The sequence below is a fragment of the Saccostrea echinata genome, unplaced genomic scaffold (assembly GCF_033153115.1).
Source record: "Saccostrea echinata isolate AGI-Se365-2 ecotype Australia unplaced genomic scaffold, CSIRO_AGI_Sech_v1 ptg000001l, whole genome shotgun sequence".
Lineage (NCBI taxonomy): Eukaryota > Metazoa > Mollusca > Bivalvia > Ostreida > Ostreidae > Saccostrea > Saccostrea echinata.
The window spans coordinates 957,810-975,228 of NW_026889750.1; the positions used below are offsets into that span (position 1 = coordinate 957,810).

Genomic DNA, 17,419 nt, shown 5'->3' on the forward strand with positions numbered 1-17,419 from the left:
GACTGCTTTTCTCAATATATACAATTACATTCCATTGGAATGATATTTACTCTATATAAGATATTTGTTTGTTAATGTTAGTATATTCATGTATTAAAATTTACTAATACTAATAACTAGTTTCTAACTTCTTCATTCAATGTATACTCCCTGTGTATACAGATATGGTTGTGAGCTTTGATTTAAAGTCGTTATACATCGATTATTTCCTGTTTAATTCATTCCGTTAATTCATTGAGTGACCATGATATTGTTACGCTGCCTCTTTATGTACATTTGTTTACAATGCATACTCTTTGTCTGCTTCCATATCTTTATTACTGTGTATGTATTTTCTTGCTTTTTATCAAGTCAAGGAAAAAAAATTGCAGGTGTTTTACCAGGTATAATGATTGATAGAATACATTGCCATTTCCATTAAAAATCACCAGCTCATTGTGAACGATGATGCACTAGTATTAAACAGAAATTCACTAGCTCAGTATAAATATGAACCATTAATTTACAGAACATGATCTACATGTACAGTGTCTGTGTAACATTTAACAAGGCCAGTTGTGTCTCTTTTAGTTGATCTATTGAGAGTGCAGCAGCACTAAAAATGAGTTGTGAGAAAGCATGTAACATTGTACATTTTCATCTTATTTACATCATGATATTGTTTTCGTTGTTGCAATGATAGATTGATACTTTATAATATTTTATAAATTCTATATTATAATTATTATTTTTTCATTATATTACAAAATGAAATAAAAAAATAGTAGAAAATGGTTTGTCTTCTTGACAGTTAAACTCAGTTACAGTGAAGTCCTGGGGACTGTGAATTTTATTATATATATGTTCAGTCTAAACAAGTTTTACTGTATAGGGCAGGGACTGGAAAACTTTTAATTCTTTGTAAGAGTTTTACTTATACGTGTACCTGAATTTTATGAATTATTTCATATATCTATAATAATTATAATTCAGATTTCTGTCAAACCCCTGCCAAAATCTGTGTTATTTACCAGCTTCTTTTATTTTTATAAAGATATAAAAGATCTGTTTTAGGAAGGAATGGGGAAGACATAAAAAAAGGACAAAAACTGAATTCTTAGAGTCTTAATTTTAACAAAGAGATCTGTAACTGATTTTCCTTTCTATATTTATCAGGTTTTCACCCAAAGGTTAACGATCCATCTGCTCACGCAAAAAAATTTCATCAATCTAACCTAGTGATTTTGCAAAAGAAATCAAATTTATCCATTTAATTAAAATGTGACTCAATTTTTGCATACCTTGTGTAGCACAAATTAAAGGAAGCTTCAAATTATGAATTATTTGTAGAAATAAAATTAAATGTTAAACACATACATCATTATCTTGATACAGTAATTTCATGGGGAATACTATGTTTACATGTTCCAGTACATAATACCTTACGTAGGAATTTCTAGAGAATTTTTAAACGCCTCGTCCAATCTTCCAAATTCGCCCGAAGGATTCTTTGAAAATTTGGGCTAAAAATAAGTTTTGACCTATTTAAAGCATCAATATGAAGTTCTAAAATAAGGGTAATCAAAGCCTTGCTGTTCTTAAGATTCCCCCCCCCCCCCATATCAATTTGTTCCTCTAATGTGGCCTCACCTTATCCCAAAGGGCCATCATTTAAACAAATCTGAACTTAAACTATCTGACATCATGTTAACATATAATTGACTAGTTCTTGCAAAGAAGATTTTGAAGAATTTTTCTATACATCCCCATGAAAAAAATTTGTTCCCTTTGTGTAACCCTGCCATATAACTACGAAACGCACACAAAAAAAAGTTTCTGGCAGTAAGAAATTTAATATAATGTAACAAAATTGCATTAAATATATATACATGTATATTATTACAACATTGCACATAATTACTAATTTATAAAAAAATTTGTCAATAGCAGATCATGAATGACTATTGAGCACAGAACCACAAATCACAGTCTACTGCAGAATGTAAAGGAATTTACTTTGAGGCTACACAGTGGAATGCATGATAATGGAACATGATTATAACAGTAATAGTGATATATACAATGTTTCAATACATTATCAACAGTTATTGAATTACGTAAGCAATATTGAAGTAAGATTTTGTGTTTTGGTAAAAGCTATATGCATTTTATTAAGCTTTTCTCCTATACATGAATGAACACTTGTAAGTAATTATTTCATACGAAAATATGCAATTCAAATAGACATGCATGTAAACAGTATGTAATCTTTGCCAATTTACAAATTTCCGATATTGTATAAGAAAGATGTTGATAATTATTCTGAAACGTTTACCTTTTTTTTAATTCTACATGTAACTTGGAAATATCAGTGCATGTACATAGAAATAAAGCTGAGACCCTCATCAATATCCAGTGTATATTGACCATCACTTTAATACACAGTCAAACCTCGTTATCTCGAACTCGAAGGGACCAAGAAAATATTTCTAGATAACCAAAGATTCGAGATACTTAAGGAATAAGCAGTTGGGACTTTAAAATCAGTTCGTCACATATCCATGGTATTCGAGATATCCGTGTTCGGGATACCGAAGTTCAACTGTACTACACTGTATGAACAGGTGAACCCCCCCCCACCCTCTATTAATTTAGTAAGTATTTACAAACTGTAAGTTTAACAGTAGAGAGATACTCAGTATACAGGAACACAAATGCACCAGATAGCACTAAATTTGCTGTAGTAATGATCGATAGAAATAAAGATAAATATTACACTGATGTGGTAGCATAAACAAAGGTCTTAAGATTGTTTCAGGAATTGATATGACTGGCGCTATGTAGGTAAGACATTGCTCTGAATTCTGGTTTGAGGGTCTGGGGTCTGTTTTTCCAGATAGTCAAGTAAGAGTGATATGTGGCCTAATTGAGATTCATCATAAAGTCAATTCTAATTATTTTCTACAGTATAATTAATTGTTACATACTGGACAATAAGCAAAATATCACAGATCAAACATCTGAAATCTTCCCTCATTAATGCTATTAACAAAGCTAATTAATGTAAGATGCTTTAAGTAGTTCTCAATCGAGGGACTACTCCAAATTTATTATGTGTACATGTGTATTAAAAGCAGTTTTGAATAAAGCAGAACTAGAACTGTAAGTATTGTTTATGTCTCCCGGATTTCCTAATATTAAGCATCTAAAACTAAAAAGAAAATTAAAAAAACAATAAAAACTGATTGTCTATGACCAAAAAAAAAAAAAATTAAAAAATTAAAAAAAAAATAAAATCTAAGTAACAGTATCCCATTAGAGCAAATCTGAATCAAATCATTAAAATTTACATTGCTTGCCTATCATGCATTCTCTGAATTATGGCTGGAATTAAAATGCCTGAGCTATTCAACAACAACTTCATAAATTCACATTCCATGATAATGAATAGCTGCCTACTCCTGGCTATACCATTTAAAATCTCAAAATTGTCAACCATCAGACTGGACTTTTTCCATCTATAAAACTGTTACACAATCCTGCAGAACTGATTTCTCATGAAATAACAGATAAAGCTGTATATATATGTAATCATGTTGTCATTTTGGACTTATCCACTTCTAATAATCAGTACCTTAAGTATGGATATTTCATTAAGACACTGACATGATAAGTTCACTTTTATCTGAATCAGTTCAGTAAAAATATTCAGACTCTGTCCATTTAAAAAATATTTTTAAAAGAATACATGCAATACATTAAAACTTTTCTTGGGGAAGAAAAGGAAATATTACACATTAGACACTGGGTTGAATTTAATTATATTAAAATTAATTTGAATCTAATGCCTGCTATTTGATGCAACAATTGCATGTATTTCTCTTTGAATTACACACATTACAGAATATACACTGTACATGTACTTGTAACATTCAAATTGCACTTACCTATTACAGTATACATGTATTACATGTACAAGTAAAATATGATAACCAGAAGAAAACGTGATAAAATAATAAAAATATGGATCTAATAATGGAACTTTGTAAGTTTGACAAGGTATAAAATTTACAACAACACAACCCTAACTAACAGATAAACAAAACTGTCAAGATATAAAACAATGAACATTGGCCACATACAGATAAGACACTATAGGGAGACACTTAGCTGACTTTTCTGAACTTACATTATCCCAACAAGGATAATCTTGTTACTTAAGCATGTCAAAACAAATAATCATGGTCAGGGAAGATTTCCTTCATATACTGGCTAAGGATGCAAGTACTATGTAATTATATTACTACATACATGTATATATCACATTCTAGGAATGTATAGACTTAAAAACTATCACACTACTAACACCTTTCTATTAGCTGTAAACTTTTGTCTAACCCTGTAATTTTTTATCACAAATTTTGACATGCCCTGTAGACATCTCATGTCATCAGCATTTTCAGCAGTCCTTTATTTTTCTTGCCCTTTTTATCTACATTTTCTGTTCTTGCTTCCACTATTCTTTGGTTAAACAGTTCTACAATATATATAAGCATGTTCATTAAAACCAAAACAAAAAAAAAACACGAACTTTCTCTTATCCTATAGCATTTTGGATTTTGATAATTATGAAGAGCAAATGTACAGTACATTCATTACACAGTATGTGAAATATCCTATTCATCTACTTGTACAAGTATACTTTATGTAAAGGGTATATTGCTCAATGTGTTAACTAGGTTCTTGCATGGACATGGAATACAAAGGCTTTGGTAAATACATGCATTACCATTTGGTTTTTAACTGTGTATATTTAATACATGTATTCAATGAATTAGAAATTTAAGAAATCTTTATTCTGCACTTTTTCATAAATTTCACATGATAAAGAATACTTTATTCTGGTCTAATGACTTTATATGGAAACAAATGGATTAATCTGTCCCATATAATCACAAGACACTATTAAAGCAATTGAATATTTTATTTGCGTATATTATACTTCTGTCAGTATATGTGTACCTATAGTTTTAGATTTCTTTTTGGCTGATTTATTTCTCTCTGTTTGCTCTGTGATGAAGACTTCAAACATCTGTGTTTCACAGAACCACTGTAGAAACTGAGCCATGCTCTCCGTGGGGGAATCCTGAATAAAGTGCTCCTTCTACAAAACAAACAGCTTTATATACCCGTAGTCTTTTAGAAAATACAAGTCATCTAACAAAATCCATAAAATTGACTCCACTATACTAATTTACACAAGGAATAAAACATTGTTTTGGGGTACAAAAGTAGGAAAATGATTTACAGAATCTAGTGTATTTTACCTGGAAGACTTTTTCGCCATCTTGTTGTGTGATGATGTGCTCTGCGTAATGGCCCACTGCCTCCACAAACATGCGCAGAAAGGCCTCGGACATCATGAGATTGGAGGCCATCTTTACATCTGATAAGTAAACGTTTATTGTTAATTGATGATTTTCAGTAAGATACAGATAAATTACTTAGTACCCAACATGTATGATTCTCACATTATGCCTCGAACAAAAAAATCTCTAAAGATATAACTTGAAAATGAACAAATATATATATCAAAGGGTAATTTTTTTTTTTTTTTACTTAGAAAACAAATGACTATGTTCCCACTGTGCAAATCCAACCAACCCAGAAGAAAATGTCACATGGTTACCTGCATCTACTTTACACATATTGAGTGCTGTTTTTAGAGCTTTGTGGATATCTTTTGGTAGGATTATCCCCTCGTCTCCCTGACATTTTAACATTTGTTTCTTGTTGAGGTCAAATATTACAATCTGAAAGTACAAAAAGTTGTTTTAAATTATTTTAAATTATTGGTAGATATCTGAATGCCATTTTGATTTATTTACAGGAACATGTACTAGTAAGTAATACTAATAACTTCTTTTGCTGCTGTAAATATAAATGAAAGCAGATAACTGTTGCTAAATGCTTCCTAGCACAAACTTCTGAATGTTTGACTCTTGACTTCTCAGGGCTTTCAGAGATTTGAAACAGGTGGTACTTTTACAACAATAGCAAGAACCTGGCAGAAGCAATTTAATATAAATGTTATGGAAGTTTTCTTCAATGAATATTTTGGCCGGTACAATTCTGGGGTACCGGAAGATTTTGAAAGCTCTGACTTCTCAAGTCATAGTTCTTTATCTTGATCTGATGTGACCTTTGACCCTCTCTCTCAAATACAGGTTGTTCAAATGTTGTGCTCAAGTTTTAAGTTTTGGACAATCTTCAATATTGGGGCATAATAAATCACTGACAGATGAATACTTCCTCTTAAAATTACACTTTTAAGTAAATTACAGCCAGAAAATCATTGGCATTGATTATTCACATTTCAAAATTATTACAAATCCAATCTCAAAATAAAACTAAGTTCTAGAATGGCCAAAGCATAACTGTTGTATATGTAGCTGAGGGAATGTCGGCAATCTTGGATAATAACAAATGCACAATACTTAAAATACATGTACATATAGGTAATATTATGGATAATGAGACACCAGAGTTGGGTAAACATGTAGAAATATCTGTAAGGTATGGTACTTATCATGATGGTTTTTAATTTACCTCTTTACTAGACAATTTCTGAAAGAAGTGAAAGTATTAAGAGATATTTTACATACAAGTGCATGTGTGTGCAGGAATGAAATATTGGCAAGTCTAAAGAATTCATGTCCAAATTTTGCCAATTGTGTATTTATTAACCATTTTATCAAGCATATCAAAAGATGAGTAACTATTACTATAAATGCACATATACATGTAAATGTATTGTGAATTCTGATTGCAAAAAAAAACTTATTATATTTATCGGTACTGATTATACACACATATTTATGCATGTAATGCTTGGAAATGTTCACACAATCTGAATATGACCATGCTCAGTCTACATGACATACCTCACTGATAGGAAGTTTAAGTACATATGGAAGGTGGGAAGACAAGATGCCAATAATGTAAGGGGTAGGTGAACACGTGACATCTAACATGGACTCTGGTAGAACTGGAATGTATGTGTGCTGCCACCGAAAGGGGTACAGCAAAGCCACCAAAGCATGGATTGTCTGAGACAAGATACTGAAAGAAAAGGGATATTTGTGAATCAAAAACAATAAGAATTTTGAATTCAATCTGTGTTTCTTTTTGTGATATAAGTACACCTAATGTGATAATTCTTTGCAAGATCAGTACAAAGTGCCCCGTAATTTGAAAAATGGCACCTAACCGGTATACCTGAGATTTTTGGCACAAAACAGAACACTTCTCTCTAGCAGCATACATGAGAACAGTTTCAGAAGCTTGTCTACTCCCAGCTTAGATAACAGGTATTCTCGATTCACCTGCATATGTACAATGTATATGTGGATTTCAAAACATATTTTAAAGCTGTTTAATCACTAAAACATCACTTAAACCTCTTGATACATGTATAATTCTAGCAATGCACATATAGATGCATGTACATTGTATATTGATATTCTGTGCGCATTGCTGTACTAAACATTTCACAGATATATTTGCAAAGTCTTACATTGTCTACTCTGAAGTCCTCTGGTCTGGATAACAGAATAGTCCCAGTATCCCAATTCTCATCCTGAAAGGAAGCAAGAATTATCCATATTTATAATCCAAATGAAAGACCCACTAGCTTTTATAGTCAGATGAGAGTCATGCAGAAACATTATCCTCATCAGTTTTTCTCTAAAAAAACCTGATTCAAACATTCTAAATATGTTTCCAAGTGAGTAGTAAAAATTACCTCATCTGTTTCTTATACGTAACCATAACATGCAACTATTGGCAAGATTTGTGACAGTTTTGTCCAAAGAGCTTCTGTGGTGTGAAGAAGTCTTATAAAAACTGTTCTCATTAAACTAAGATTTAATTCTAGCAAAATTTCGATAATTACACTACAGTAATAAGTCCTGCATTAGTTAGATGATTCACTTCTCCGACAACCCCACCCACCCAAATATATAGAGGTCAACCACCTTTACATAAGTAGAAATTTCTTAATGACCTCCAGACTTCTAGTAGTTTAACTACTTTGTTGCCACAGGAACTTCTATATTACTACATACCAGTGTTCTAACTTGTACGAGTTTCCCTGGCTCTGGTAAAGGTCTGCCAAACGCTGCGGACAGTAATTCCCGAGCCAGATCTAATGACTTGTGTCGGCAATTCTCAGCAGCATCCAACAACTATGTAATGCAATATATATATTTATTACGGCTTCAAATGACAAATATCAGGTACCGGTAATATCACATCTGACAAAAATAAATTTGGCTTTTGGTTTTGTACACCAGATTACGGATGGTAAAATAAACATGAACAGTAAAACACTGTTACAGTGAACACACTTATCATTAATTCCTTCTTACAGCAAAGTGCTTTTCATTCCCTGTAGTTTCAAAACTGAACAGATATAAAGAATTACATATATAACAAATCAAAATCAGTCATCCCTGACATCTCGCTATAAGTGTGTTTCATAGTAAACATCCACTGACCTCATTATACATACTGAAGGCATCCACTGGGCTGACAATACAGATAACCTCTGGTAGGCCGCTTTTACTGCTGAAGGGCTATAATGAACACAAGGCAAACATATCAGGGATTAGCTCACGTTTGAACCATGCATATTTTGTATATCTTTATTACATGGTGATTGTTGAAGGAGAAAATATACGAGTCTCAACTTACCACCATTCTTCTGCAGTAACCATAGACTCTTTCTCCCTCTACATTTGTCAACACAAATGAATAGGACTCACTACAATAAGAAGATTGAACTATTTGTAGAGACTTTACTACTTATTATAGCTGAACAATTCTCATGTCTATATGTACAGTGTTATTCAGTGATAAGAATTTCATAATATGTTATGTCATATGATAAGACCTCCTCAAGTGACCTTGACATTATCAAGCCTGACCTTCACCTCACCTTGGAGCAGCAGCAGAAGCAGACTTGGCATCAAACTCCTCCGCATCAGGGAAACAGAATTCTGGGATAGTAGCGTTGCTCTCCACCTGATAATCAAATGAAACTTTACTTTTATAACTTTCAGATTTCTGAAAATCTTTTTTAAATTAATTTAAGATAGTTACTGAAATTTGTTTGTTTCAACAGAATAAATCTAATACATTTAATAAGTGTGTATCTATTGCACATTACAATGATTATATATATGTATAGAATATTGCATATCTTATGTATAAACATTTAGATATGAAAAAAAACCTCACATTACTTCTTTTTTAAAAATGAACAATGCCCATAACTTTGATGCATAGGGAAGTTTTACGTGTACTACCAATATGCTTGAAATGCTAAACATAGATATATGTGTGACCTCCAATGCTAAATCAGTTCACCAGTAACATATCCCTTCCTTTTGATTTGACTAACTCAGGGTAAATAGCTTTAACATAAACATGGTCTGAACAGAGCATCTGATAATAAAAATTGTTGGGGGGAGGGAGAGGAAGGGGGATATATACCAGGTAGTCATTAGGTATTGTTAAGTACAACAGTACAGCCAAGCTTAACACCAGTATGACATTTTTAATTTTTACAGTTCTGATAATACTAGTACATGTAGAATACAAGAATAATTTTTTTCTTATTCAACTCTGTTGAATTCATGTACATCACGCCTCGGTGAAAACAAAATTCTTCATACTAACAAATACTAGCAAAGTAAACAAGTGTAATACATGTAATAACTAATACATGTATACAAATGGGAAACGAAAAGACCACTAGATAAATCTAATAATTAAGTTACAGGTTTATTTTCAATAGAAATTTCAGTACACACAAAATAAATGGAAATAATGAGTTACCTCATTACAAACTATGATTAATATTAAAATCAATCACATACATTGCATGCCAGCAATTAATTCCATATACAGGAACATTTACAAATCATTAATAAAATACAAATCCAGGTAACAACTCCTAGGAAAAACCAAACAAACATGCTTTTGCCTTACTTACATGCATGTTTTGAGACTTACCCTTGGTTTACAGATTGACAGTCGGCCATTTCTGTCAATCTGTAACTTCCCCTGATAGCCATACAAAGACAGGAAGCACAAACATTACATATTAAACATATTCTATATAAAGTGTGAAAACTGAACACACATAGTGTTTATACCCAAATAGCGATTAATCAACAGCCATTGCTTATGCATAATTATCCTTGTTGCAAGGTTCTACTCTACTGACTACAAATTTCCATTTTATTGCCCATGGTATAACACTGATGCTTGTACAGGTCATTTAAATTGATTAATCATTAGTCCAATCAATGCACAAGGGGTAACTGTTCACCTAGTTGCCTCGGGCATGCACAGCGCCCTCGTCAAGCCAAGTAAGAACCTTTACTTATAGTGCCAGTATTTGAACTCAGAAAATGAATTTTTGAATTCCAAAGGTAAGCTTCTTTAAGATTGTGTCATTCTGTCTGAAAAAATAGCCTACTAGGTCTAGGATACTGTATTTTCGAGGATCAAATTTTTGTGGATTGAGGAAAAAATTATGATTGGAGGGGATTTGATTTTGTAGTTGAAGAAGACACATGATACAGTTATATGAAATTTAGCATTTGGTGTGGACATAAATTGGTGGGTCCTGTCATACCATGAAAACAATGAAAATTAAGCCTCACGAAAATAAGTGATTACACAGTATTTGTGACAGTGATGCAATATGCTTACCAGATCTGGGAACTTGTAGATGATCTTTGGTTTGTAACTTGTTTGTGAATCATTGATGGGTTCTAGTCCCACAATAAGACAGAAATCAAACATCTGATTGTAGGTTTGAGTCTGGATCTGCCATGCCTTACGAATACTTTTACTCTGGGGGAAAAAAATTTAAAAAATTTAATTATTACGTGTCTGTACTAAATACTGATAAATTTCAAGATGAAGTTGATATTGATTTTATCATTTTGTAATGAGTAATATATGATATTACTATATATTTTGCGATAATTTTACCGTATTTTTTCGAACAGTCCCACAATGAGATATTCTCTTCTTGATTTCGCTTTCATCAACAAGGCTGTCAACATCTTTTGTTAAAAATAAATACAAAAATCCTTTTAATACTTCCATTCAGCACATTATATTTTAAATTTTATTCTCGACCATTTTACTGGAACACAATGAGGACGATGCATGCGTGTGTAACTGACCAGAATTATCACTTGTAGATTCCGTTCTGTGTTGTTCTCCCTTCATCTGTCGCACGACAGCAAACGCAATGTTGATCTTCATCTTCACCTGTTAATCAACGACAGCAAAACAAGTAAATAACAGGCATACACATGGATTTTAAATAAGTCTATTTATCAGATCAAAGCAATAAAAATTAAAGAAGTATGCCAAAACATTTTTCACTTTAGATCTAGAATTTGATATTTCGCTACAATATGGAAGAATGCATATAACTATTCCCAACTGACATTGTGATTAATACATTCCCTTCCACCAACATTTGTGTGCAGAATATTTAAAACAAAAGGAAGAAATATTATCAACAGATGAGTGCATTAAGGTATTCAAATGTCACAGATTGTGAAAACCAAGTTTCGACCAGGACTCGAACCAGGGACATCTGGCATACCCTGCAAGCATTTTTAACCTACTGAAGTTCTGGGATCCCCACTAATGGTTTTCTGAATCAGATGATTGAAGTATTGGATACTTGAGAGGAAATTCATATGTAATGATACACGTACAGTATAAGATGCTATGAACACTATTACATGTGAGGCCTTAAATTAAAAAAAAAAATTGTTTGCAGTTGCCTACTGACCCACTTAAAATGCACCCGACCCAAATTTTTTTTTCAGCCATTTCTTGAGATAATTTTTAGGGGGTAAGATTCAAGTCTTCAGAATACTGAAGCTGTTGCATTTCTATTTTTGACTTTTGTTTTTATCAATTTGTAGCTTAAAAGAAGTGGAGCATATTAGTAACTCTATGAAAATCTCTATGATTTGTTATCCAACAAAACCTGAAAAATAAAACCTATTTTAAAAAAACAAACAAAAGAAAAACGCCTACCTACCTACCCAATCTAAAAATTACAAGTCAGCAACTGCAAACAAAGAATTTTTTTAAGCTTGGCCTGATAAAAGTGTGCAAGAAAAGACAAATTTTGAGTGTTGTGCAATAATGAGTACAGGTACCTATAGGGTATACAACAAAGGTATAATATACATGTAGATGTCACAAAGTGGACAGATCTATATAATTGTGTGACCAACCTTCTCTGCATTGGACTATATATAAATAAATAATCTACAGCTGAATATTTAACATACATAAATAATCTACTGAAAGCTGTATGCACAAATGATTTCATAGCAAATTTAATATGCCACTTTAAGAAAAGTAAAGTCTAATGGTTTATTAAAAAATACCAACATTTTACTGGTAATTTTAGATATGTTTTATATATGGTATGTATCACCATGGGATGAAAAACTTATTTATAGGTACACAAAGATGACATATATTCTTCAAATTCATTTATTAAAAGGTGAACTTAAGGTCAAGATCTAGTAAATGAAGAGTGCCTACAGATTTCTCAAACTTGAGAAACAAATTCCTTTAATAATCTTTTACAATTGTAGCTAAGAAAATTGAGGTGTATCGGGGCATAATTTTTAGATAAAAGCAACGAAAAAAACATACTTAAAACTGCCCTTTTCAATGAAAAATGAAGAAAATCAGGTATAAAAATGGGAGTTTTCTGAATCTCAGACAAATAAAATGTATCAATATTGCCTACAGTCTCTCAATAAACGGTTTTTTCATATCTTCTTGACCTCTTCTTTAAAATGATATTAAATTGAATTTAGGTATCAGGGTTCCTTTAGAAATGATTTCAAATTGAATTCCATGAAAATGTGTCATTTTCTACTTAATTCTGTTATAGCCGTAAAATACGGGAAAAAATAAGATTAAATCAATTATGACGTCATAATGGATCTAGCACCAAAAGACAGACTAAACTCATTTACTAGACCTTGACCTTAAAGATGTGCATTTTAACAAATAGGACCACAAAGCTCACCTGACTCCACATAAATATAGCTATGTCCCTTTTATGATTCTAACATTAAACTACCAATACGGAAAATCTGGGGACATTGACAACTTTATTTTCATTGTTTATTAAAGTATATAATTTTTTTTGGAAATATATTGTTTTGTAAGAAACTAATATTTTCTGTCTTCTACAAAAGAATAAAATTCAAAATTTCAGTATAGACAATAGTATTTCAAATTTCCACTTTCTTGTAACCTACATTATTATATACTTTAATACTGCAGCTCAATGGAATGCAAATCATTGACTCAAAACTATCAATGATGCTATTAATTTCTCATAAAAATTTCAGAAATTTTTTGAATTTTTTAAAGGGCTAAATAATCCCCTTTTTGTGAAATATGTTGCAGTGATTTACGTTACATTTATTTTTTGATTCATATCATATTGCATCCAGGTCTGAATTTTTCTGTTAACGATCAATATTTAATAACATCTTTCATCCAAATATTATTTTCATGAAGAGTTGATATGCAGAAAACAACAGAAAATGTTCTCTTCACTCTAAGGTATGATATATAATGGACGTTTTCTCTTGGTCATTGGCAAAACTTAACTGAATCTGGGCGAATTACTATTATTTAGGATAACTAAAGTGCTCTCTGGAACATATGCAGGTATTTTGTGAGAGTGTGTTTCCTCCCAGCGGATCAAAGTCTCATATGTCTGTGAGAGGAGGGAAAGTGAGCGCAAAAAAGCAAGAAATCAAGCAAAACACAGTCAAACTGCATTCACAAAATTAATGATTTAACAATAAATTCTAACTATTATTTATAAATGTTAACATGATTAAAAAGCATGCAAACTAGTCACAAATGATTATCAAACCCCAAGCATGTAAAACTGCATTTTTAGTTTTATTCTTACATTTTGCAGTTTTTTCCAGTTTTCTCTCGCCGATGCTCGCTTCGGTTTTATGGCTGGTTTCAGTTTCTTTAGCTGCTTCATAACTGCATGGCTTAGTGGACGACAAATCTGTTAAATAATGTGGAAAAGAATAAAATATTATGCTCACATACATTATAATATCAATAAGTACTTTTAACTGAACTTTTTAAGCAAAGAAAAGATCACTAAAATAAACATAAGGTGATGCATACTGATTATATTGTGAGACTTCATACAAAGAATGAATTTAGCGTTACGTTCAACTGGAGTAACTTTTTTTTCTTCTGTACTTTTTATTATAATTATTTTAAAAAATTTATTTACTATTTTTTTTTTTCAAATTACTAAAACTGATTGAGTACTTATCAATTCCTTGAGGGAGAACTTAAAAAATTTAGAAAACCTTTTTTTTTAGTTAAATTTTAACACTGGGTAATACAACACAGCTTAAAATGTGTCAAACGAGCAATCCCTAGGATTCTGTTACAGGACTTCCTGTATTTCTAAATGTCTGAATGCATTTAAAATTCACTTATGTTTAATGGAAATCAAGAGACACAGTGTAATTACACCTGGTTTGTTGCTTTGTCATGTGAAAATAAAGCTGTCGGTACATGAATGTAAGTAACAGGAAGCTCTGATTGAAAAATAGATAAAATCCAGGAAAATTTTATAGCAAACTGAAAACTTAGGAACAAAATAAGCAAATCATTATAGAGGCTAACAGCATTGTAAACATGGTAAAATGCTATTAGCTTTTCATATGACTTAAGATCTAATTATCAATACATAATTCAGGATAGAGCAAAACAATTTCTTTTTTTCAGTAAAATGACTAATATCAAGTTACCTAGCTCTTGTTATTTTTATTACATTAACAATTTTGTGTGTATGTATTATGTCACATCTACATTTAACATGTTTAATTCTATTCACATTAAAAATGTAGCATACATGAACAACATAAGTACATACAGTAGTGCATTTATCATACATGTCTAATTTAGTTCTTGACCTATGAACAATGCTGCATATATTTATAATATATACATGAAATATATTACATTGTATACTGTATACAGGGTTATTTTCACCCTTTCACACTTGCAAAGAATTTTGCCCCGTTTTAAATTCGCCCAGTCACAGTTCTATTTAAGAAATTATACTGTTTTCTTTAAAATTCGCCCCGTCTTAAATTCGCCCACTTGTGTCTAGGGTGAAAGGGGTGAAAATAAAACGGAGGCGAACATTTCCCTGTATACAGTATATATATACCCACATTGGGTATGCATGGCCACGTACTATATCCAAACATTCTCAAAGAAAAAATATCTATAGGCAAAAATTCTTAAATATAGCTAACAATCTTTAACATGTTTAAAACTTTCATCCTTACCCCTCCAGATGATGGGTCAGTATCAAGAGAAGCAGAGTTGCCAAGCCCTCGATGTGTGGGGGTTCCAGTGGGCATAGCATACCCTTCACTATCCATATATATCTCACTGTCATCTCGAGACTTCACAGTCAGAGCAGGATCACAATATACTGGGTTTCCCATCAAACTGTCCATACTTAGACTGCGCTTTAGATTGGTTGAACCATGACTTGGGATAGATGTAACGGAGGGGGGTACTGGTAGGGGTAAATCCCAATGTTTAATGTTACTAATACTGAAATCACCCCCATTCACTTCTTCATACACTTTAAGACTAGGTGAGGACAGGGGTTTATGGGGTAACTCGCTTTTCATCTCTGACGATTCCTTTTCTAGTCCTGAAACTGTCACTGGGCGTGCCCTGGGAGGAGGGGGTCTGCTGGGGCGGGGCATTTTAATGTCAGGTTTGTTATTAGAATCTGTAACTGAAGACTTCACAATTTTCCTATACACTGGTGAGAGTTGTTCATCAGGCACATCATCATAAAGATGAAAAGCAACTCCTTGTTTTTTCATTTGCATGTATTCATCATGTGCCCCAGTTCTTGGGGGTTTCTTTGGTGGGGGTGGGACAGCTGGTTGTTTAGCAGGGGAGCTTATCAATTTGCTCACTGGCTTGGTGTCCCAAGCCTCACAATACTGCCTTCTCCCATCCTCCTCTTCCATAGAATCAGAATTTTTCTTTTTTTTAATAACCTCAGCGTAAAAGGGAACTTCTTGATCATCAGTGCTTACACTGGGGGGACGGGAACTTGGCTTGACTGGTGGAGCAGGTCGTGGAGGTGGGACACTTTTCACATTTGAAAGAGTATTGGGTTCCCCTGTATTGTCCACTGATTCAAACATCTGTGTTCTTCTCTGTACAACACTGACAGGTTTACTATGTTTATCATTCTCACTCACATCTCCTGTGCTACATCTATTCACAACAACAGGTTTTTTCTTTTCATCAGATGCTGAAAAGCTAGGCTTCTTTAAAATTGGAGGTTTTTCTTGATCATCTGCTTTTGTAAAACTTGGTTTCTTTGATATAGTTGGTTTCACAGTAAATTTATGTGGGCTTATATCTCTTGTCTTGGGCTTAGGTGTAACATTCAAATTTTCTTCATTCCCTACCGACTCAAATTTGTTTAATACTGTGGCTACTCTAGGTGAAGAACTGGGTAACACTGCAGTACTTTTAGGGCGTAGTTTTTCTTTGTTCATAATTGTCCTAACAGGAGAGTCTAGTACTGTAGTTGTGGGCCTTTGATGAACAGGACTAGATTGTGCATGAGGCTTTGGTCTCAGTTTTACACCATTTTCTGAAGCTTGAGGGCTCTCTCCCACTGATTCAAATCGCTTTCGTATGTTCTCCAGCTGGCCTGGTGGCAGTTGTCTTAAACTTGTGGTTGGATTCTCCTCAGACATTCTTTAATCACTTTAATCATTCATTGTTTTGTCCCACAACATCCTTTAGTTAATGTTATTCGCCTATGGAAACAGTAGCAACTGTGTGGGACCTGTTGAATAAAAGGGATTTTTAAGTCTATAACTTTAACGCCTTATAATATTTAATGTAAGAGTGATGAATTTATTAATTAATTAATAAACTCATCACTCTTACTTACAATGTAATGAATGCATGTAGATCTACAAGAATAAATTAGATCTATTACAATTCAGTGGCTGTCACTGTCGCGTTCAAATGTAATGAAAAAAATATTTTCTGTCCAAGAGATCACGGTCTGAAAAATAGCCTAATTTTGCTTATCTTACTTTATATTGGGTAACTTTGTCAAATCGACAAATGTTACATTTTCGTTGACTTTTTCACTGTTTATCATCCTCAACGACCGACTTCCGGTGTCAATAAAATTCAAAGAATAAAGCTAAAATTGTTCCGGAAATACAGAAGCATCGAATTCAAAAGTCTAACATTACCTTCC

The 17,419-nt window shown here is 32.5% G+C and overlaps 1 protein-coding gene across 2 annotated transcripts; it reads right to left on the minus strand.

Moving 5' to 3' along the window:
- Positions 1-3,833: 3,833 nt before the first annotated feature.
- On the minus strand, positions 3,834-16,993 carry LOC133182604 (DENN domain-containing protein 2B-like). 2 transcript variants are annotated; one of them, XM_061317452.1, is made up of 17 exons: positions 15,453-16,993; positions 14,036-14,143; positions 11,244-11,331; positions 11,047-11,120; positions 10,762-10,905; positions 10,057-10,107; positions 8,978-9,063; positions 8,734-8,803; positions 8,538-8,615; positions 8,106-8,225; positions 7,556-7,618; positions 7,258-7,364; positions 6,924-7,101; positions 5,669-5,792; positions 5,307-5,425; positions 5,002-5,143; positions 3,834-4,516 (listed from the first exon to the last, which is right to left on the minus strand). In XM_061317452.1, the coding sequence occupies exons 1-17, from the start codon at positions 16,899-16,901 to the stop codon at positions 4,422-4,424; spliced, it is 3,096 nt and encodes a 1,031-aa protein (XP_061173436.1). In that variant the 5' UTR covers positions 16,902-16,993; the 3' UTR covers positions 3,834-4,421. The 2 variants fall into 2 exon arrangements, with proteins under 2 accessions (XP_061173436.1, XP_061173444.1); XM_061317460.1 differs by lacking the exon at positions 10,057-10,107 and having other exon boundaries at positions 15,453-16,992.
- Positions 16,994-17,419: the final 426 nt, after the last annotated feature.